Here is a 21839-nt window from a genome sequence, read left to right as displayed (position 1 = left end):
AAAAAAGTCGCGCCACTGACACAAATAAAAACAAGAGTCACGCCCAAAGTAAAAAAGTCTCACCAGAAGTAAATAAAAAGTATACGCACACCCGGGTGGCACTAACAGGGCTCCGTATTTACCAATGCGTGAGAAGGCTGAAAATTCTTTGGAGTCCAACAGAAGGTCAAGTTAAAAGAAAATCATTTCCCACTGTTCTAAACAACTTATCCGATTCTAACAACCATGGATCGAGGGACACAGCCGTCCTTGGAGTCTTGAACGCTACGGAAAACAAGCAAAAATCGCCAAAGGGGGATTCCCATATTAGTAGGCCAAGTGAAGAGGATACTCCTCCAAACTTTGACCCTTTTTGCGAAGAGCTCGAGGTTGAGCTCTCGACCAAATTCCATTTATTTTTTCGCTTAGGTAAACATTAGATCTCATTCAGAGAGAGGTACGCGCACGAGTGCACTTAACGAGTGCACGAGGTCGGAAATTTCACGCATGCTCAAATGGCGATCTTGGCAAATTCCAATTCTGTGACGTATGCTGTGCGATTGAAAAAAGGTAAAAAACACAAATTCGCTAAAAGCGACGAAACCACCTTTGTAAACCCTATTTTTTTGGCCTTCAGAAGATTCCTCTTGACTCACATGTAATGTCAAAGTTTAGGAAATTTTCACCAAAAGGAATGGAGGAAAATCAAAATAAAAACAAAAAAAAATCGCTGTAAGCAAGCTATCTTTAGAGAGTTATTATTCCATGTTAAACTCCGTTAATTTAACAGTGATGGTTGAAAAGAGTAGTTCTGTCTTTAAGAAGTCTATTTCGATAGACTTCAGAGAAATGTGATTAAGACGAATGCGAAAATCCCCGGGATAGTGAATACTATCGCGCGCCAAATGAACAGGGAATAACCATATGGAGCCACCTTAAGGTGATTCCCTAGTATTGCACTGTGCATCCTGTTCTGCGCGTAACACAGCGTTGGCCATGTTCGTATTCAGGCATGGCTAATAGGCTTTATGATCAAATTTCACGGCTCAGCTTTATTTTCTTTGTATCACAAGTCTCAAGGGAGGTTCCTAAACAAAACGATGTTTAAATTTAACCATAACGACACGTAGCCATGCGGAATACTGATATATCGAACGTGGCCAAAAACATTTCAAAATGGCGGTCTTTCGTAAGGGAAAGCTCGCTAGAAAGAAGAATGGCCAACTTCAGAGCACAGCACTAAAGAGCAGAACGGAAAGCGTTTTAGACTCTCGCAAAAAACTGTCGAGTGAAAGCCTTGCTGATGCTAAAGTGATAATTATTCCAGCCCGAGAGTGAAAGTGAAACCGCGCTATCGGGGAGACGTCTTGTCGAGGGGTCGAGCTCGGTTTGCTTTCTGTTTTCTCTTCTCTCTTTTTCTTGGCATAAATTTATTCTCTTACTCCCGCTCTTTGTGCTTTAAAAGAATTTAAAGAAATTTACGTCAGATAACGTTACAGGGAAAAAAGTATTCGTAGCCATCACTTGAGGACACAAAATTGTCTCCTCGAGGTCACGCATCCGAGGAATATTTGTAGTCAGTGCCTTTTCATAAAGTGTGCCTGTACCATAAAACAAAAATTAAATTATTCCTTTTGAACAATAAAATACACCTGTTTTGTTATTTCAAGAATCACGTCAAAGCTGTGCTTCCTGTTCCTGCAAACGGTATCGTGAACCGATGAAACAAACTTGTCCTTGATCCTTGATAGATGAAGCCGCAATGATTAAATGAGTAACTTGAGCAAGTTATATCTCCCAAACGAGCTTGGTGACCTATTTTTTTAATTGCACATTTCGAGTCACTATAATGTAGGGAACAATCGAGAAAAGTTTAAAGAAAATCTTACGACAACTTCTATTACTAAGGAGGCTCGAAAGGGGTTTTAGCTGCGCGCGCTCGTAACTTACACACGCCATAACTAATAAACACGCGTCAGCTGAATGAATCAAATTTCTATCAAAAGTAGCGCGCGCAACAAACCTGATGTCAAAATACGGCGTAAAATCGCGCGGACCGGAAAACATTTGTCTTTATCTCGAAATTTTGCGCAGTGACCTATCTTGATTGTTTTCATTCACGATGGCACTTCAAATAAAAACGTTTCGGGGAAAGATATCTAGAACAATTTTCTGTATACTATGAGACCCCCTTTGGATGTATCTTAAATTCTACTGGATAACGTTTTGTCATACTCTCTAATAAGTTAAAGAATTTAGGAAGATTTCCAGCAAAGAAACGAAAACGGTAGGGCGCCCACTTAGTTTTGCAGATAATTTTTAAAAACTGAAATGTAGAGGGACTTTTTGTGGACCTGTTGTGTTGCCATGGTAACCAATATTACGTCATAAGTGCGGTTACGTATTACCCAACAATAGAGTAGCAAAGAGATGAATACTTTGCCTACACTGTGAAATATCCTTCTTTGGTATCTTTCATCGTTTCGCAAACACTATAGCAACGAAAAACGCTTTCGAGCCTCCTTGATCTTATTTCTAGGACTAATTCAACGATTTTCCCTTCCCCCCCCCCCCCCCCCTCATTTAATGTTGTGTGAACGCTAGTTCAGTAAGGACGGTTCGTGCTGTTTGGAAAATCTTACATTTCAGTCAAACATTGAATGAAGGGGTGGGGAGGGGGGGGGGGGGGGGGTGTGAAAGTCCAGAAGTAAGAAATTGCTTCATTTGAATGTAAGTGTCCCAAATGAATTTTTCACTGATTGTAGGTCCAGGTTACCGCAATTATCTTGCTGTACTGCTTGGGCTGAAATTGGGCTGAAATTTCTTCAAATTGTCCACGCGAGTCATTTTTCTTTACCGGGGTGAACATTTAACAACGGGGAGAATGCAGCATTTCGACAATTTGAGTCATAGCAGTGAAGCGGATCAATTTTCACCAGAACCTTGCTCAATGTCCTTGCTTCCACGATTGTCTTATGGCTCAGTCGAAGGGTATAAGATCTAGTAATAGGAAGGCGATAGGTTTGATTCTGCAAAGAAGCACTCGGATTCTCTTCGGTTAATTTTTGCCATCACTTTCAATGCAAAATGTATTGTTCCATACACAAATAGATTGTCCATTAGCATTTCCTCATCAGGGGCGCGTCCAGGATTTTTTTTAGGAGGGGGTGCACCACTAAGGAATGGCGTAAGCTGACTGGAGACTTTTTTTTTTGGCAGAATACCAGTTGAAAGCCAGGGGGGTTCGGGGGCTCCCCCTACACCCTCCCCCTAGATCCCCTGCTCATTCATTTGCAGAATATGATCAGTAACAAAAAGGTTCAAATGTATTCAACGACTCTTGCACCGCTTGTAAGTTTAGACTGCAGCACAATTACTATTACTATTACTCAGTAGTACAATTATTATTATTATTATTATTATTATCATTATTATTATTATTATTATTATTATTACTATATTATTATTATTAATGTTCTAACTTTTTTTGAAATTGTGTTGCCTTTTACCGATCGTTGTTTTCAACCTTGTAGTATGTGAATCCCTCATGATTTGTTTTGTTTTTCCATTCTGTAATCGTATGGTTTGGAAATTTTTGTCTTTATTGTCGCGTACACATCTTTCTCTGGCCCGGGTTTCTGTACGTTATCTCTGAGGCGGTGAATGTCATTTCCAACAGGACGATACAGTGCCACGACGATGACGTACTTGCCGCTTGGGCTTGGCGCTGCTCCCATTCCTAACTGAGTTGTGCCTTTCCAAATCATTTGCGTGAAATGTTTTACACTGTCGTTCAGCACTGGGTAAGAAAAGCTGTAGGTTTTTTTTTCGGCGTACCATATGGTAGTGGCCTTAAGTGGTGCTCTTTGGAGGTCATGCCATATTTGTGCAATGTTTTCCCCGTCCGGCTCTCCTTGAAATGTAGATGGGTCCCCAGCAACTGACTCAGCTGTATTTTGAGCTTGTTCGGCCAATGTAGCATTCCACTGAAGAGGAAGGACGTGGTGAAAAGCTCTGAATCTATTGTGAGCCAAGAGTGCTTCTTGAAAAACTGCGTCTGTTTTGAGACAACAAAGCACCATTTTTTTTCACGCAAGCTTCCCAAATCTTTTACTTTTGAGTTTAGCTATTTAAGTAATACCAGAGGTATCACTCCAGCAACTGCTGTTCCTTATTACTATGAGAAAATTCAACGTATTTGCAGCTGTAAATCTAGCTTATAGCGACACGACCCGGAAGCAAGCCTACAGTTGTCTTTTATGTCGTAAATCGTCTTGTCCTAACGTTAGCTCTTGTTGCATAATCGCATCAAAGTAAATAAAACACGGGCCTAGCTTTTACTTAAAAGTTTTGACGCTACAGGTAATTAGTGTTTTGTTCTCAGAAGTGTGTTAAGTGTGTTTCACAATTTCGTTTGTTCAGTTGCCACTTTCTTGTCCAGTGATATACTCCCAACCACAGGTATAAATATAATTCACACGTGGAAAAAGGAATCACGCCAATGATGTATCATGCATATTCACATTCACAATGAATCATTGTTGAGTGCACTTACCTTCCGCTATAGAGTCATCGTTATTGTTCCCTGTTTGTTTATCGTCATCGGAAAGAGCAGCCTCAAGCAAGCCTTTGTTCTTTTCTTTGTTTATTTCTTTCCCAAAAACCTGAGAAACTGTTGCAAAGTAGAAGTATTTATGAACTCATTTTCATATTGTAACTGGTTGATACGGGACATAAGCAGAGAAAAGAAGTCGGAAACGATGACGTTTCGATCACTGCTCTGGAGATTCGTAACATGGGCTAGAAACTAAACCGTTGCAATGGAAAACTGGTTCGAAAGTGGGTATGCTTCGATCAAGACCTCACCTGTTGATTTCAGACATGACCCCTTCTACGAATACACAAATTTCAATTGCCTTTTCCATTTTTTTAGTGCTGTGGTTACTAGGCTATATTCAGTTAGGACTAAAAGCGGTCAACGATGCTTTGATGCCATTTCGACGTAACCGGGCTTCAGACAATTGACTCAGTGATGAGTGGTAAATTACTAAATTTTCAAACAGAGGACTTTCCCGTTGTAGTATATGCCGATGTCATATTTACGGGAAAACCATAAAATACCCCTGTCAAATGACAATTAAAAAAAACTCCATTTCTGATTGTAACCTACACTTATAATAATAATGATGATGATGATGATGGAGGTTTTTCAAGTGTCAAGTCTTCTGGCGCTCAGGCTCTAATTGGGAACACTGTACATTGAAATAAACTCAAATCACATCAAACGTTGGTTTTTAGGACAGGGGAAAAACCAGAGTACCCGGAGCAGAGTAAAAGAAAAAAAAAGAGAAGTAAAGTCTGTTTATGAGCCATCAGAGCCGGAGCTTATCCCGGTTTCTGTGGCATGAAGCGACTAGGAGTATTTTTTTTTACTCCCCCCTGGATGGGATGCCAGTCCCCCGCAGGGTTACCTCCAGCATTTCGCCGGTACCCATTTAACTATACACCTGGGTTGAGAGAGGCACCGTGGGAGTAAAGTGTCTTGCCCAAGAAAACAACACAATGTCCCCGGTCAGGACCCGAACCAGGACCACTCGATTCGGAGTTAAGCACACTAACCATGAGGCCACTGCGCCTCCCAAAGCGGAGTAGGGAACCAAAAACTAACCCACCTGGTTGCCTGCCATCTTGATTGTCATATTTATCGTCAGTTTTATACTGTTTCATCGTGTCAAATATCTCCTCTTTGTGTCTCTCTTTGCCTCTGACTTCGCTCAACATATCTGTGGCTGGAGCATCATCACCTATCTCTTCATATTCGCGTCCTTCGTCAGAACCATCTGCAAAGGGGAAAACATTGACAGCTGGTATTTCGATTGGCGGTCCATTTATGTAAAATGTGTTGTGTCACAGTGATGTTATCAAAGTCTAAAACCGAAATCGATACGTGGTTGAAGTTGACCTATAATCAAATATTTTTGCAAGTTACCAGTTCTGTAAGGTTTTTGTTTGTAAAAATACAGCATTTTGAGTTTCCTAATTGTCATCATGCATGGCACCGGATACTGAAATTTGCTTTGGTTGAAAAAATGTCTCGTTGTGATTCTCGGCAGTTTACGCGATTCAAGTATATTACGAGATGTGTTTATGCTCCTTTGTACAGTATTTTGCCCAGTATCCGACAACTTCAGTTCACAACTGCTATAATTTTCCTTCCTTAGCCGCGAGCTGTGAAATTTTTGGCGCGTTATTGGGGTTAAAATTTCATGTACAAAACTCTACAGTTTGATTTCCGAAAAGAATCTTTTTGTTTACAATTACTTTCGTATTGCGGCTCTTGTAGCGTGGTTCATTGATTGCTAAGGAAATCTCTCTCAACTTTACGTCCGAAAAATTGCATCTCTTTTCGTTCGTTTGAAGAAGTAAATGCACAGGTGGTGCAAGCTCTTTGTTATGTTTTGAATTTAAAGAGCTACCTAGCTTTGTAAAATTTCAATTTCGCCCTCTGTCAACATCCTTGTGACGATCAGCCGTGCACCCAAACGGCCAATTGGTGACAAATAACTGCTCCCTTAGTACAAATCTTTCCCTCCACACCTCTCTGGATTTGGCAAAATTCTTTGGGTGAAACCTCACGTTCCTGAAGTCCGGGAAGGGGTGAAGGGAAAAATTTGTACTAAGGGAGCAGTTACTTGTCACGAATTGACCGTTATGGGTCCACGGCTGATCGTCGCAAGGATATTTTCAGAGGGCAAAATTGAAATTTTGTGGCAAATTTTCCTTCGCAGAGTGGATCGAGACTATTCCCCAAAATGGATGTTTGATACAATCTTCGAGCATGTCGCTGGCCGAGGCGGATTGAAGGATTTTAACTACATTTGTGGCTCGATTTCCTGGTTCGCTTGGCCAATCGACTGGTGAGCGTTTCCTAAATTCTCTCTTAGGGATAGGTCTTCAGTTGAGGATATCTCGCGAATTAGTGGACAAAATGGCACTAGACTACCAAACAACGATTACAAAGAGACAAAAGACAAGTAAATGCAACATCAGTGCTTATTTATTTCACTAATCCTTCCGGTCTGTATGGACTAAAACTCGCCATACAAGCTCTTTTTAAAAATTTAAAACACGACACAGAGCTTGGAATGGAGAATGATCACACCCCCAGAATTTTAATAAAACTTCTTGCGTGTATGATCGAATGTTCAAAGTATTGCATTCACTTCGCACCCAATTTGATTTGGAAAATACCAGAGTTCACAATTTCTTGGTTTAACTGCCTCTGCAATCCATCACGAGGTCTTCGTAAAGTGCGCGGTTAACTTACGATGCGATCAGCCGAAAACTCACTTGCTTTGGGAAGTTGGAATTACTTTCGAAAAAAGTCTTCGCCAACAAATTATGTGTGAGACGGTCAACACTAATTTCCATCCCTTACAATTACACGACGCAATATCCCATGTTAATATTGACTAGCTTACCGCTCTAAAAAGAATGAAAACAGGTGGAATTACAGCTTTAGGTCAACAAGAAATAGCGTTTCTAAGTTATGCCACACTGATCTACAGTATTTAGGTCTAAAAACCCCGTTGAAGACGGTTAACTTTGAATTGTTTTGCTGGGTACTACTATTTCAATAGTCTAAAAAATTCGATTTTCCGGGAGGTTGTCTCGTTAGTCTAGTGGATGTCGGAAACTGCAAGGTGAAGCCATCGATCCGGGTTCAACTCTTTGCCTCGCCTATTGTGAATCTTCTCAACTTGTTTAAAATCTTTGTTTCGTTGAAGTAGATCTGAAGTCTAAAGTAGACTGTACGTCGTATAAGTTGACTGAAAAGGGAAATGTCAGTTTGAGGGATGGAAAGAAGTGATGACCGTGTGAGACTGTGGTGTTATGATTTTCAGGGCAGGTACAAAACACAGGTCTCAGGTCACAGGTCTCAGCTCACAGGTCTCTGTTTTACCAATACAGAAACAAAGCTGAGGAATCATAATGAACTTTATCTGTATTGTCTCTTGGTTCTTTTTCTTGTTTTACGTCATTTGCGACTACTGTATTTCTTCTTTTTGTGTTTCGGCGAAGCAAAAGCCGTTATTTATGGACAATTTTTACATTTGATCAGCTTTGACTGCAATTTGTCGCAATCAGTTCGTTATATCTTCGAAGCAGAGGCTTCTTGTGGACTGGCGAGTCCGGGGGGAAAAGAAACATCTGCTCTCCTTCGAAACTCATTTGAACGCGAAAGACCTTACAGAAGCCTCAGCTTGAAATCTTGCCACATGCTACCTCTACAATTGACAAAATGTCTGACATTTAGATGCAGGTATATTACCCTCTACTACCGGCCGTTGAACCTCAATTCTTCTGTCTCCTTTTCCTGCCATCTGACTCACAAGCTGGGGTTTTTGATTTATCACAACTCCAGTATTTATCAAAGCATCTATCGTCTTCTTTGTTGCATTTGCAATGGTTGATAACTGTTTCATCTTTGTGATGTTGCGATCTGCAAGAATGCAAATATTAGCTGTCGCACGCCAAATCTTACAACATTGCAGAGCAGAGAGCAGATGATTCAACAAACGGAGGTACGATCATGTGACAATGTGACTTGGGTGACTGGATTTTGTTTAAAGGAAAGGTTAACGATAAGAATAACGTCCCGTCTCGCTGACTTTATGTCGAACTTGTTAAACTTTAAAGAAATAATATTAGGGGCAAATACGAATGCAAAAATGAGATAAGGTATTTCATAAATAGATAGAAATAATTATATAAGGCCATGAGCTTCGAATTTTCGTTTGAGTCACTTTCCCATGTTCAAGGAGTTAGGAAGCGCATTACGTCTAACAAAATGTTTCAACACGTTGCTAAAGTTAATAGTGATAAAAAATAATAGTAAGAATAATGGTAAAAGGTATCTCAGAAACTGAATATAAAGGTAGACACAACGTAGCCAAGATAGTGCTTTGGAAAGGATGTGAATAGTATAATCTACCAAAGGAGGAAAAGTGGTTTGAACATAGAGAATGAAACTGCCTTGGGACTTACAATGTGACCACGTCATAGAAGCCAGAAGAGCAGATATTGCAGTGAGAAAAGAAAAGTGGGAGATGCTTGATAATCGATGAGGGATAATCTGGAGAGAGTCGTGTTGTTGAGAGAGAATACGAGAAAATGGAGAAGCACCACGAACTTTTTAGGAGACAAATGGTTAAAATGTGGAGGAGGCAGAACGTTGTACTAATTACATTAGTCACTGGTGCGCTTGGGACATTGACAAATTAAAGGAATTTAACAAATGGATCGGAAAACTACGAACGATCGTCGATGTTGGACTCGTCCAAAAAACGGCTTTGCTGGGTACCGCCCTGGAGGAAGGTGCAGCGTATAAAATTATAGAACAGCAATGCAATGTTATGTTGAGAGCGTTCTTAAGATACAAAGGGAATTGTGACACCCGAAAATGGCCCGTAAAGTTTCGGGACTTTCGAGACACGGGCCCCAGGTCCGCAAAATTAAGGAACGTATAATGTTTGCTGAAATAAAATTTAGGAGAAAAGTAACTATTAATCGCCAATAGGAAGTTGCTATGGAGACTAGCGATGACAGCATCGTAGCGCCTGGTGTAACTGGCACTAGCTCAAGAACAAATAAGTGGAAGAGAGAGGAACGAAATCAATACAGGACTGCAACCAGAGACATTAGGCTAGCGCAAAAACTAATCGAAAACCGTCAGCAGGGCTTGGGAGGCAGCAAGTCAGTAGAGAATCAGTACCGAAGGCACCATCTAAAACACCTTGACAAGAAGCAGGGTTCTTTTGTGATGAGCGAGAAATATACTGCAGGATTATGGGCGTTGGTGAAAGTGAAAGTGAAAGTGAAAGAATAAGACTACTAGGGCGCCGCTTAAGCGGTTTAGGAAGAACATTATATGGAGATCTGGAAAGTAAATCTGCCTTGTGTTGAAGAAATATCACAGCAACGAACAACCTCATGTCTGCAGGGGTTATCGTAGTGACAGAGAACCTTGGTGCTAAGAAAAAACCCGAAATAAAGATGGAACTTCTGTAGAAGCGACGATTGGAAATCGGAGTTCCTTGTACAAATCATAAGATTCTTCAGTCAAGCAATAAAAAAATAAATCGAAAACCATCCAGTGGAAAAAGTCAAGAATTCGTGATGTTGTAGAAGATAAATGAAGAAGACACTTCTCCAAGTTTTAGGCCTGTACATTTCCCCAAACTTCAGATATTCGTCGAAATGTTTCGCAGAAATTTACAGAGCCCAGTATGAAAACGCCATGTTGGTGTACACCCGTTGTGCACCAATGTGGCGGCTGGAAAATAGTGTCAACATCTGTTACTTACTTTGGCTATCTAGGCGAGTGATCATCTGTAATGAACAAACGGCTATTTACCTAAGCACTTTTCATAATGCTTTAAATTCTAAAAAGGCTCAAAACCATGAGATAAATATATATTTCTCAATTAACTCGATCGTGCCCTCGTGTCACGCACCGCTATAACTCAGAAATTCACTGCTCTGGTTTCCAAACGAAACACGCTATTGAGCTTTAAAATTGCAAATGGATACAAATTTACCGCCTCTTATGCCTGATGAGGATAAAAACTTTCGTGACTCTTTAGTTTTGGATTATAGAAAATGATGACGTCACGTGAAAACGATCCATATGGGACTATAACAATAAAGAGCGACCATGATAACAAAAAATGCAAGGAGACCACATATGGTGGTTGTTTAATAATAGGAAAGAGCAGAGGTGCCAAATCATTGATGTAGCGGTTGTACGGGTCCGCAAATGATACCAGGACCGCAAATGATCCCCATACTGCACCGTAAATGATCTCGGAACGCGAATGATCCCGAAAAAAAAGAAGTGATTAAGGAATGGCATAGAGGATTGAATGGTCTGGATAGAGAATTAATGTAAGGAGCGCTTATTTTTATTAATCACTTTAAATCATGGCTCACAACAGGTTTCTGCCTCATTATAGTTTTTTCCAGAAAATTTGCACATTTGATTATCGGATATAATCATCAAAAAACTAACTTGGGCGCAATTCTTGACTGATTGTGACCAGGGGCCCGTTTCTCGAACCCTGCGTGTGTTTGCCAGAGTTTTTCGAATACCCCGACTGTTTGGTTTTCGTTTCGTGCTTTTGCAGTTACTGGTCACGCGTGACTGACACCATATTTTAACACATGCCTGCTCAACACAAAATGCCCCTGAATCGAGGCCTGTGGCAGACCGATTTTTCTAGGAAGATCGAAAGAGACTCTGATCGCAGGTTCGAGAAACGGACCCTTGGTCATAATCAGTTTAGATTTTGTCCAAGTTAGGTTTTGGTGTTTGTATTCCATAATTAAATGTGGCAAATCTATAACAACGTGATAAGAAACAAAATTCAGTCTTCCTGGAAAACTATAATGAGGCAGAAACCTGTTGTGAGCCATAATTTAAGGTGATTTTTAATAAAAATAAGCGCTGTTCACTATCCAGACCATTTCACCCTCCATGCCATCCCTTCCTTTTTTTTCGGGATCATTTGCGGTCCAAAATGGGAATCATTTGCGTTCCGGGATCATTTGCGGTCCTGGTATCATTTGCGGACCCGTATAGCGGTCCCGGTTGACACTACTGTGAGGGATAGGAAGAAGAAAACGAATATAAAGATTCAGTAAGAGAGGCAGGGAAAATGTGGAAGGCTAGAGCAAAGGTATTGGCTCTGGTGATGGAGGCTTTGGGACTGTCCCAAAGAGACTGGAGAGCTACCACAGTTGCATTGGTGTGAGTACGCCTGTAAAGCTCTTACAGAAGCTAAAGCTCCTGGGCACTGCAGGAATTTTAAGAAAGGTAATGGAACGCTGAAGATTGTGTTAAAAGGAATAGGCTGTAGCACCGCGGGTATTCTCGGGCAACTGGTTGCTGCGTTGCACCCATCGAGATAACCCGGCTTAATAACAGTTATCGGTGTGGCAGTGGAGATAATGATGATAATAACTACAATAACAGAAATAAGAATGCAAATAAGAATTAAGGAATGTATTTCGTGTCAAGCAATCGACCTAGCATTGGCTTTAAGGATACTAATTAGTCTTTTTTAATCAAATGTTGATATTTTTAGGCCATGAGAAGAAAACCGGAATTTCTGCTTCTCGACAGGCTTAAATTTGACACTATTGAATAGCAAAATGTGGTGCAGATATTCTTCTGATCAAGATGTTTGTACATAGTAGTAAGGTTTTGTGACTTAAAGCTACTTAAGACCCACCAAATCGCAGATACTTTTCGTCTATGGCCAACGAAGCTTGGTTAGAAAACATGAGGCTAAACAAGCGCATAACTGAAACAAATTTTTAGTGACTTAACGTTTCGTATGTCTCAACGTACATCTTCAGAATCCGTTAGCTAAAATGTTTGAAATGTATAACAGTAATTTGAGTAGCTTGTGAGGTAATATTGATAGTAACAAAAGGAGGTAATACAATACTTTACAAAGATGTAGAAGAAACAATGAAAACAAAAGAGAAAATATATACACTGTAAATGCATGTACTTAATACAACAGTAAAACTTATTAATAAAGATACAACTTTTCGCTGCTAACGTATTCATTAAAGGATGGCTGAAGATCACGAATAAAAAGAGTTTCTTTTATGGAACAATGTCGGTCGGACCTCTCAGTGGCTAGAATTTTAAATTGGTCCCATTTTGGGTTGTGACCAGTTGAGATTACGTGATCAGCAAGAGCTGAAAATTTAGTTCAGTTATGCGTTTGTTTCGCCTCATGTTTGTCACCGTAGTTTGCGTTCTGTCTCTAATTAAGACCCACCAGTTGTAGCAACTAGTGAACTGAACAAGATTTTGTCACTGTTTAGTCTGGATTCGCGGCCCTATGTTCCACAGGGAACCTAAAGCCTTAAGTCAAGTAACTCAAGTTAGCCTGGATTGGTAAATTTTCCCTTAGGAGTTTTCATAACCAGCTTTTATCATTCTGTTTGCTCAAGGCATGATTAGCGCTCACCAGAGTCAAATACCATGACAACGGATAGATTTTGATACTGTTAACCAATCGTTAGCACTAACAGACCAAGCTAACGTCGATTTGCAAACAAAACTTACCATTTGCGACTAGGACTGTAAAAAGCATAAGAAATCCAGTGGCTTTAAACACGAGGTGACTGTCGCCCATTTTCTTGCCCTGTCATGCAACCTAGAAACCCGCAGAGTGAAAATAAACATGTCCATTTTAAATAGACAATTACAACGTATGGTTCACTATAAAATAGTTAATTGAATTATCTTGCTTAGAAACACTTAGTTGCCCTTGTATAATATAAGCAGAACATTTAAGTGCAGTCTTTCTTTCTGATGGGGTTTTGGTTCATATGTAAATGTTAAAATATCAAAGCAGTCGCTTTGACAAGAATCGGAATTGAATTCGGAAGTAGCCTTTTGAAACTGACTGTTGTTGTCAAAAAGGAACATTGATCACCGCTAAAAGTCATTCGCTCTAAACAATGGCAGAAAGGTATTTTCTTTTTCAGTGCCATTTGTGGAATGAAATTTTTGCAGTGATTCACGGAAGCATAAATAGTTCATAAAACATTACAGAAAGCATGAAAGATAACAATACTTTACCTTTTTTCACCACAACTCCATTTTATTTGTCATAAAGTGCTTTGCCGAAAGGCCAAGCTTAATTACATCATCGCTGCTTATCGACAACCCATAGTCGTGGAAAGAGTCCATGGAATGATAGATACTCGAGTGGATAGCCAGTAAAGGGCCTTATCTGCCGACCTCTTGATTTCCATGGCAAGAGTTGAAAAGCAGGTTGTTCTTCACAGATGAGGGATTACCGATGATATCTATTTTTTGCCAGCAAGGTAATTCTCTCACCTCATTAACACGGTTGATAAGAAAGTTTTATTATTCCATCCTATTATACAGTTAGCAACTTGACTTTATTAAAGTTTGTCATAACTATTCATTGTAAGAATTTGTGTTTGCTATTCTAAGCATGCAAATTTCGTTATTGTAGCACCTACAAGTTTTGTTCGCCTTACAAAAAAAAATTAACATATAAACACGTATCTTCTCCCTGCGCGATGGACAACTTGAAATACTAAACGCCGTAGAAGATTACTGATATGCGAAATTAACTATGATCAGTCGAGGAGCTAGTGAAATTTTCAATTTGAAATCTCGAAATGATGTTTTATGAAAAAGATAGTATTGCTGTAATAATCTGAGGCTTTTTACTTAGCGTCGAATGTGGGTTTGTGATTGGGGTGTTTATGCATCATCTCATCCCCGTAAAGGGGCACTTACCTATTTAAAGAGAAACGCAAGTCAATTTGTTTCGTGTTCTGGTTGGTTGGAGTCTGAATGGCCAAGGAATAAAATCACTTTGTTCTCTGTTACCTGCATCAACGAGAATCTGATCTGTCTCTGTCTCCTGAATAGCTTGTCATGACTGAGCTATGTTTTATAGGAGACCTAACTTCGCACTCTTCGCACTTGGAAACAAAAGAAGCTTTGATCGTGATTTTGTTGCAAAAAACCCATAATTTGTCTTTCGGACAAAAAAAAAGGACGCCCTCCATGTTCTAATAGTTTCATTCCTTAGCTTTCAATTATCGAAGATCCTTTTTAACAAGGCAAGGGTATAAATTTGACGTTTCTTTATGGTTATACAAACGTTACATAATTCTAAAATAAACTAGCATAGAGCTTGTCGAAGTCCCACTTTAAACATGTTTTTTTGGAAATACTATAAAAATTCATCCGCGTGTCTTCTTTTGAATGTTGAGTACAAATCATTTTGAACTCCAGGACGAAGAACATTTTGTCCTAGATGTTTCTTACTGTCAATTGAAGGAGCGTAAAGTGCAACTACGAACGCGTAGTCTCCGGTGGGATTTTTAGCGATGGCAAATCCCATCTCCTTTGTTCCCTTCCATACAATTTGCACAAAATGTCTTGTCTTTCCAGTTATTTGTGGATATGAGAAGCTGTAAGAGTTAATCTCGCTGTACCATTTATCTATCGCTTTTTTAGCCAAATGTTCTTTGGTGTGCTTTATTTGTGCAAAACTTTCTCCCTGCTGCTCTTGGAGATCATCTATAGTGAGAAAGTCCTTTGTTGCCAGCGTGTCAGCAATCTGCTGAGCTTTTCTTGCCAAAGCATTTGACCACTGAAGCGGAGGCGACAAGTGTTTGCGTCTAAACTTGTTGTGCTCTTGTAGCGATTCTTTTTTCAAGTCATCTTAGAGTTTTCACAAGAAAAAGACAATGGAGTCAGTTTGAAATGTTATTTCAAATATAGACTCATGCTAAAAGCCAAATAACTCATTGCCATGGAGCGAAAAAGGAGAACAATACTTGGAGGTACTCTGTAAAATTATATTAGGAGTATAGATTTAAGATTTTGTCTGTCAGCTGATCGTAGAATTAGTAAGGAGGAATGACCGTTCAAGTTGTTTGATGAAATGCGCGGGCTTATCTACTTGAGAATGAATAATGTACCTGCACAGATTCTCTGATTGCAGCGCTTTGTCTGGAACAAATCATTTTCAGAGCATTTCGACACAAGGCATACACGTCCTCTTACAGTTATTCCTTTCCCACAGGACACTGAGCATGTTGACCAGTCGTTCCACTCGCTGAATGTAGAATCTATAGAACAATGTGTACCACTTAATCCAGTCCCATGTTTTGTCTATTAAACTTAGCACTTTTATATTTAAACTACCGGAAAGCAGCGACTTTGATTTGCCCTTATAGGCCTCGAAAGAAGCCTCCTCCTTTAACCCCCTTCATGCAACTTCACTTGCCAGCCAGTGACATTAGTAAGGAAGAACTAATTTTGTTGGGAGGAAGTTTTGAAGATTCACAGGAACTTACAACCAAGTAAAAAGTTTCATACGACGGGACGATAGCAAGTGACATCACAAAATTTGCGTACTAGTTTGATGGTAAGTTTGCTATCAATGGTGAACTAACTTGAAATTCGAAACGTCGGTGTTTCTTGGAGCATGTAAAGAGCAGCCCCTGCCAAACCCTCTTGTTAATAGATCATTACTGAGGCAGTCGGCGTTATATGAGTTATATTGCAGCCAGCTGAGGGCTCTCATAACATCTTTTTGTTCGCTCTCTGCATTGCATGTATATCGGCGATTTCAGTCGCTTCCAAATTCGTTTTTAAGTACAGCAGCTTTGAAACTGGCATGAATTGCCTACTAGAGGTAGAAATTCAGGCTTGTGAGGGGGAGGGACAACCATGTATTTCACCTACATGTGAAAACGGTGTTATTGAATTGAATGGCGAAAAGGTCAATGAGAACAACATTTACATAGTATAAAACATATTATATTTGGTTATTTTGAGTTTTTGATTATAAAGGGTAGGTTGGATTGGATATACATGCCTTGAGGCTGGATGGAGGATTCTTCGGAAGACGAATCTTTCATTTTCATAACGCAAAGCTCGAGTTCCAAGAGTGCCACTGTCGTTGAGGGTAATTAAATTTTGTATTTCATTAAGACCATTTTTAAAGCGAACAACTTATTTTCTTTTTTGTATTTCTCTTTCTTTAGAAAAGGAAAGATTTTGAACGTCAATATCCTCACTCGAGTGCGAGACGTTTCAAGAAGGCAAGTCGTTGAAAATAGGCGTGGCGGGTTGGGATAAACGAGGGTACTTAAAAGAGACTTATTGTGGCAAGCGGTTGATAAACGAGAACCTAAATAAAATTCGTAACGAGTACTTTTGTCTTGGCCTGATTTTTTTCTAAAGTCAGAAGAGAAGACGGACTAGATTATCCAGTGAAGACTGAAAATGATAGGTAGCATTCAAAAATTTTTACGTGAGTAATGTAAGGTAAACTGTGTAACTTTGATTGATAACAAAGGTTGTTCATTTAGAAGTTTAAATTCTGCTTTGAATGAAAAGATATTGCTGCTTTGAATGAAAGATATTGCTGCAAAAGAAGTAGTTATGGTTGTCAAAAAGACTAAATTTATAACGGAAGAATAAGAAAACTATTTGTAGGAAATTGTTTTTTTTTGAGTCAGCGAGAACGCGGAGCTGCGTTGCTATACTTGGTTTGGGGTTTTGGCATTCAGTTTGCTTTAAGGGATGGCCAGGAATTTGAGTTTCAAAGACTGAGTCTGGGGACGTGTGGTATTATAAAAAAAGCAATTGGGAAGAGAAACTTTCTAAAATGTAATAAAGAAAATCACGAAAAAATAAGGAATTGATGGGCATTTTACAAATCATTCTCTTAGCCAAAGTTGAGCCACGCGGTTGTACCAAAGCGGTGTACCAGAACAAGTTATTGTACAAACCGCAGGTCACCGATCATTTGATGAGGTAAGAAAAATATAAATATCGTCGACAACACTTAAACGAAAAGCAAGTGAAATCTTGCAGGGAGCGTTTCCTAAGAAAGTTGAAATCGAAGTCAAGGGAAATGAAGACGAACTGTTTGAGAATGATGTTGAACCGAAACACAAAGAAGAAAAGTGAGGGGATGAAGGGAAAAAGCCTTGGAGGAAAAGCGGAACGAAGATTATAATCAGTCAGTTGAAATTACACCGATTCTGTAACATATGCACCAATAAACCAATAAAATTGAAAATGTTTGCTGCAATATTAAAAACATTGCTGCGAACAGGGTGCAATCTTACTAATATTGCAGTGCTGTTCGCCCGGCCACTGCAGTATTGTGTGGTTTAACTTGTTTGGAATTACCCCTGATAATTTCCCTGCTTACAAAAAAGGACCGCCTTTTGAAGTTGAGAGAAGTAATCCCTCATATTGGCCCTATTCCCATCGTAATCCCTCTTAAGTTATTTTTAGATCTCCTGCGAGATCCGGTATTCCCACGAGGGTTAACTGATAGGCAATCATATGTACCCATTTCTACCAATGTTGACCGCTGAGCGAATTCCCACGCAGTGATTCGCGTTTCGTTAAAATGAAGACATATGATTGGCGATCAGTTACCCTCGTGCAATAACCGGATCTCGGAGGAGATCTAAAAATAACTTAAGAGGGATTACGATGGGAACAGGGCTAAAATGAGGGATTACCTCTCTTACCTTTATACTCTCTTGTCAGTAATTATTTAAACATACTCACGGATAACGTTACACCCATGCTAGAAACAATGGTAGCCATGAATCATCTAACCTTTTGTTCCTGTGATGGAAATACTTTCCTCCTGAGGTGTTGGATGCATGGGATAATAGTAAAGGCTTTTTAATGACAGATTGGCTGGACTAAATCGCGCGGCCTTTGTGGGAGAGGATCTGGTGATTGCCGTTCCTCTCAAATAAGACACGATTCTTTGGAGCCTCAGGAGGTCATCTGATGAGTAAATGCTTGTGGAAGGGGCATAGTTTGCTTGATCTCTTCTGACACCAGTTGCTGTAGATGCATTTCCATAGCTAACATTGCTGTTCTTCTTTCCTCTTGGAAGCTGTGCGTTCATTCCTGCATCTACCGGAGGTCTTTCGGATAGAGCTCGCAGTTTCTTTTGTGAAATTCGTTTTAACTTTGAATCGATTTCTTTCAGTTTTTTATACAACATACTTTGTTCATCGCTATCGTTGGATTCAGGGGGAAGAAAAGCTTGTTCAACGATCGCAACTTCTCCATTGTATTTCTGCTCTGAGACTTTAGTTTTGATATCGTCTTCAACACCTGTTTCCCTTTTGCCATTGTCTACGATAACATCGCTTGAAATATTCTGATTTCCGTGTTTGCTTTTGGAGGTAATTTGATGGTCTTGTGAGAAAGTACTGTTGTATGAGCCTTCCTCTTGATTCTCTTGATGTTTTCCAGTCACCTTACTAGAAGGGAGGGTTGCAGTTGATTCGTTGTACAAAGCTGTGTGCTTTTCGTGGTGACCTTTCGTGTTGTATTCTCGGTCTTGCTGGCGATTTTCATTGCCAATGTCAACGTTGTTATTTATGGAAATGATTTCATTCTCCCTAATTTCTTTGTTTTTATCTCCCTTTTTTTGAATTTTAATGCTTTTGCTTGTATAATCACTATCTTCGTTTGCTGCTTTATGCTTATAGGTGCTTTTAACCTTCCTTCCCGTGTCATGGCTATTTTTACCTTTGTACCTTACTTTTGGAATCTTGTGTCCCCTGTTAATAGCTTTCGTGCTTTCTTTGGTGCCTTTGTCAGCAGCTTCATCCTGTTTCCTTTCTTCAACATCGTTAAATTCCTTGATGTCTTTGAAAGAGTCAGTTGAATCGTCATTTTCACTCTTGCTTTGGACATGATCCTTGCCACTTTCAGAGTTAGTTTTGCCTACACGACCATTATCCTTATCAAATTTTGTTGCGCTTGTGTGAGGGTATTCATTTATAAATTTTTGACTTCCACGATCTTCATCGTACTGATGATTATTCTTTCCTGGATTTGAATTTGAAATCTTGCTGTAATCTTGGTAGCTGTCATTTCCACGTTCAAGTTCACCTTCACTTTCATCGTCACTATACTCAGCTTTCTGTTTGTTCGAATGTAGAGTTTCTTCCTTAGAATAATCGCCTTGATCACTTTGTTCATCCAGGTCACCTAAAATATCAGAATCGTCGTAATTTAGGGAGTTATCAGTGTTTTGAAAGCTTTCCACTTCGTCCATCAGTTTTGCATCCTGATTTCGTATCCTACTGTTGAGATTGTTCAGAGTAGTTGCGCTGGAGCTTTTCTTTAAACCATTTTGGATATGCGTTTCATGATAAAGGCCGTCGTATAGATCCTCTCCAGTATTTTCCCATGATTTTTTATTTTTTTTCATATTTTCAATACCTGGGAAGTCGTCGGGGTCAGCATTATCCACTTGATCTCTCCATGTTTCTCTGTTTCTGTTTTCCTTGTCGTTTTCAATCTTCATCTCATTTGAAAGAGACTCCGACGCTTGGTTAACTCGTTGCGTATTCGTGTCTACTGTTGACATACCATGATTTATATTACCCCAGTGGTTGCTGTGACGATTTAGTAAAGAATGACCGTCGTTTCCCGCTCCATCACTGTCGTCTTCTTCATGCATGTGAGAGAGATCTTTTAAACTGTTTCCGTCGTCCATTTCATCACTATCCACAAACGACTTGACGTTAAATTCATTAGGATCTTTTATAAGCCAGTCAATAGCTTCTTGATTTCCCTCAAAATCTGCTTTGGTGTCCATGTGATATTCAGGCATGCTTTTAAGGCTGTAATCTGCGTCTTTCTTGTTGCTATCAGTTAAGGATTTCTGGTGTATGTTATTATCGTATTCCTGGTCATCGGAAGTGTCTTCACCTGTTTCCGTGAAGAGATCATAGAAATAGAAGTCTTTGATTCCATTGCTTGTCTTTGGTGTAACTAAGAAAGAGAAGAAAGGCTTATTCAACGAACGTTGCATTAGAAAACAGCGTGAAGATCCAGTTACCATGCCCGATCTAATCCAATACTATTTTGCTCAATTTTCTGGGTGCTCTCATGCCCCCTTGTTATACTTTATACAATTTATTAACTCAAGTGACCTTCATTTCAGAAGTTTTGGCTTATATTCTAAGGTCCCGCGGAAATTAGTATCAGACGATCAGTGTCAAGACGGAATCACCATTTTAAGAGTATCATAAAGGGTAGGTCTTGAGTTGTAAAAGATCACACGAGGCTATTTAACCTTTTAAGCCCCGCGAGGGTGGGCACCATTGTAGAGTAAAATTGTCTGGCCTTAGACAGAGTAAAATCTATAATTAGCACTTTTGGCATTGAAAGAGTTTTAAAGAGGATAGAGCTTCGTGTATTTCAAACGTTGTTATGATAGCATTTAGTTTGCCATTATGCCTGTACACTATGGTATTGTGAGACACTTCCGGCCTTTTGCGGTTGTCCATTATGTTATAAAATCGGGAGAAAATACTATTACTGAAATAAATATTTCATTCACTTCAGTAAAACCTCGTGAGTTCAATGTTTCCTACCATGAAGACAGCTGTGCCCAGTCATTAGCAAAATCATGGCAGACACTGTTACAAGAGCCATCTTGAACGATCTACCGCGGGAAAATAAAGAGAAGCCAGTATTAAAACTATACTTACTTGCATGGTTTAATGGATGAAATATCTGTTTGTACAATATTTTACTTACCTTTGGTATTATAATTAGTATTGATTCCGTTATCCCATTGTAGATAGCTTGGGAAACATTCTGGTGATGGCGATGTCTTCCACTATATGAATTACTTTTTCTTCGCCAGAGAAACCATGAATAATTAATTGAGCTTGTTACAAGCTCCCGCCTTCCGCCTCCCGCCTCCGAATTTCAGTTCAACGAATTGTTTTGGAAATATCGCTTTTGACATTAATTACGCTTTTCAGAGTAACATCTCGAAAAGAGATTTTCACAAAGGCGGGTAACCTTATGTGGAATTTTGAAGACATGAATCTCACGTCCCTTGACTTTGTCACCGACTGATGTTCCTGTTGCAGGTTATCAATTGATTCATCTACAACGCATGATTTCCTCATTGAGATGAACTCGTCCAATTCCGGAGTAACTCGTTTTATAAAATGTCAGCAAGATAAAGTATTGTCTTACAGACATATTTTTTAGAGTTGTCTGACCCTTGGAATATCTGTGGAATACTACAACTAAATCGTTTTAAGCACACTTCAGCTTTGGCTTAACAAATCTGTGTCTTTAGTCGGTTTAATTTAAGCCGATCCCAGTATATCGGCTGTTCATTGTCGAGAGCAGTGTTGGGGAGACAAGAACAAAGAAGAAAATCATTTATCAACCTTGAAGCAACAACTCAATTCTTCAACGCTCT

The 21839-nt window shown here is 39.6% G+C and overlaps 2 protein-coding genes across 3 annotated transcripts; both read right to left on the bottom strand.

Annotated features, from left to right (window-relative positions):
• Nucleotides 1-785: 785 nt before the first annotated feature.
• On the bottom strand, nt 786-13895 carry LOC138007028 (uncharacterized). Its single transcript, XM_068853706.1, has 6 exons — nt 13643-13895; nt 13124-13214; nt 8312-8482; nt 5652-5819; nt 4535-4651; nt 786-4036 (listed from the first exon to the last, which is right to left on the bottom strand). Exons 2-6 carry the CDS (start codon nt 13191-13193, stop codon nt 3525-3527), a joined length of 1038 nt encoding a protein of 345 aa, XP_068709807.1. The 5' UTR covers nt 13194-13214; nt 13643-13895; the 3' UTR covers nt 786-3524.
• A 22-nt stretch (nt 13896-13917) lies between these two features.
• Nucleotides 13918-21503, bottom strand: LOC138007027 (myb-like protein F). 2 transcript variants are annotated; one of them, XM_068853704.1, is made up of 5 exons: nt 21158-21503; nt 20992-21062; nt 18200-20386; nt 15532-15681; nt 13918-15271 (listed from the first exon to the last, which is right to left on the bottom strand). In XM_068853704.1, the coding sequence occupies exons 2-5, from the start codon at nt 21050-21052 to the stop codon at nt 14778-14780; spliced, it is 2892 nt and encodes a 963-aa protein (XP_068709805.1). In that variant the 5' UTR covers nt 21053-21062; nt 21158-21503; the 3' UTR covers nt 13918-14777. The 2 variants fall into 2 exon arrangements, with proteins under 2 accessions (XP_068709805.1, XP_068709806.1); XM_068853705.1 differs by having other exon boundaries at nt 19133-20386.
• Nucleotides 21504-21839: the final 336 nt, after the last annotated feature.

This window comes from Montipora foliosa, chromosome 6, assembly GCF_036669935.1.
Source record: "Montipora foliosa isolate CH-2021 chromosome 6, ASM3666993v2, whole genome shotgun sequence".
Lineage (NCBI taxonomy): Eukaryota > Metazoa > Cnidaria > Anthozoa > Scleractinia > Acroporidae > Montipora > Montipora foliosa.
This window is presented reverse-complemented; position numbering and strand designations above follow the sequence as displayed.

Excerpts from the sequence above, each read along its gene's own strand:
- LOC138007027 (XM_068853704.1), bottom strand. The coding sequence starts at position 21,052 with ATGGCTCTTGTAACAGTGTCTGCCATGATTTTGCTAATGACTGGGCAC. Across the intron at positions 20,387-20,991 it reads TGGGCACAGCTGTCTTCATG|TTACACCAAAGACAAGCAAT; the intron begins GTAGGAAACATT and ends TCTCTTTCTTAG. Across the intron at positions 15,272-15,531 it reads CAATCAGAGAATCTGTGCAG|ATGACTTGAAAAAAGAATCG; the intron begins GTACATTATTCA and ends GAAAACTCTAAG.
- LOC138007028 (XM_068853706.1), bottom strand. The coding sequence starts at position 13,193 with ATGGGCGACAGTCACCTCGTGTTTAAAGCCACTGGATTTCTTATGCTT. Across the intron at positions 5,820-8,311 it reads TCAACGGCCGGTAGTAGAGG|ATGGTTCTGACGAAGGACGC; the intron begins GTAATATACCTG and ends TCCCCTTTGCAG. Across the intron at positions 4,652-5,651 it reads TCAAGATGGCAGGCAACCAG|TTTCTCAGGTTTTTGGGAAA; the intron begins GTGGGTTAGTTT and ends ACTTTGCAACAG.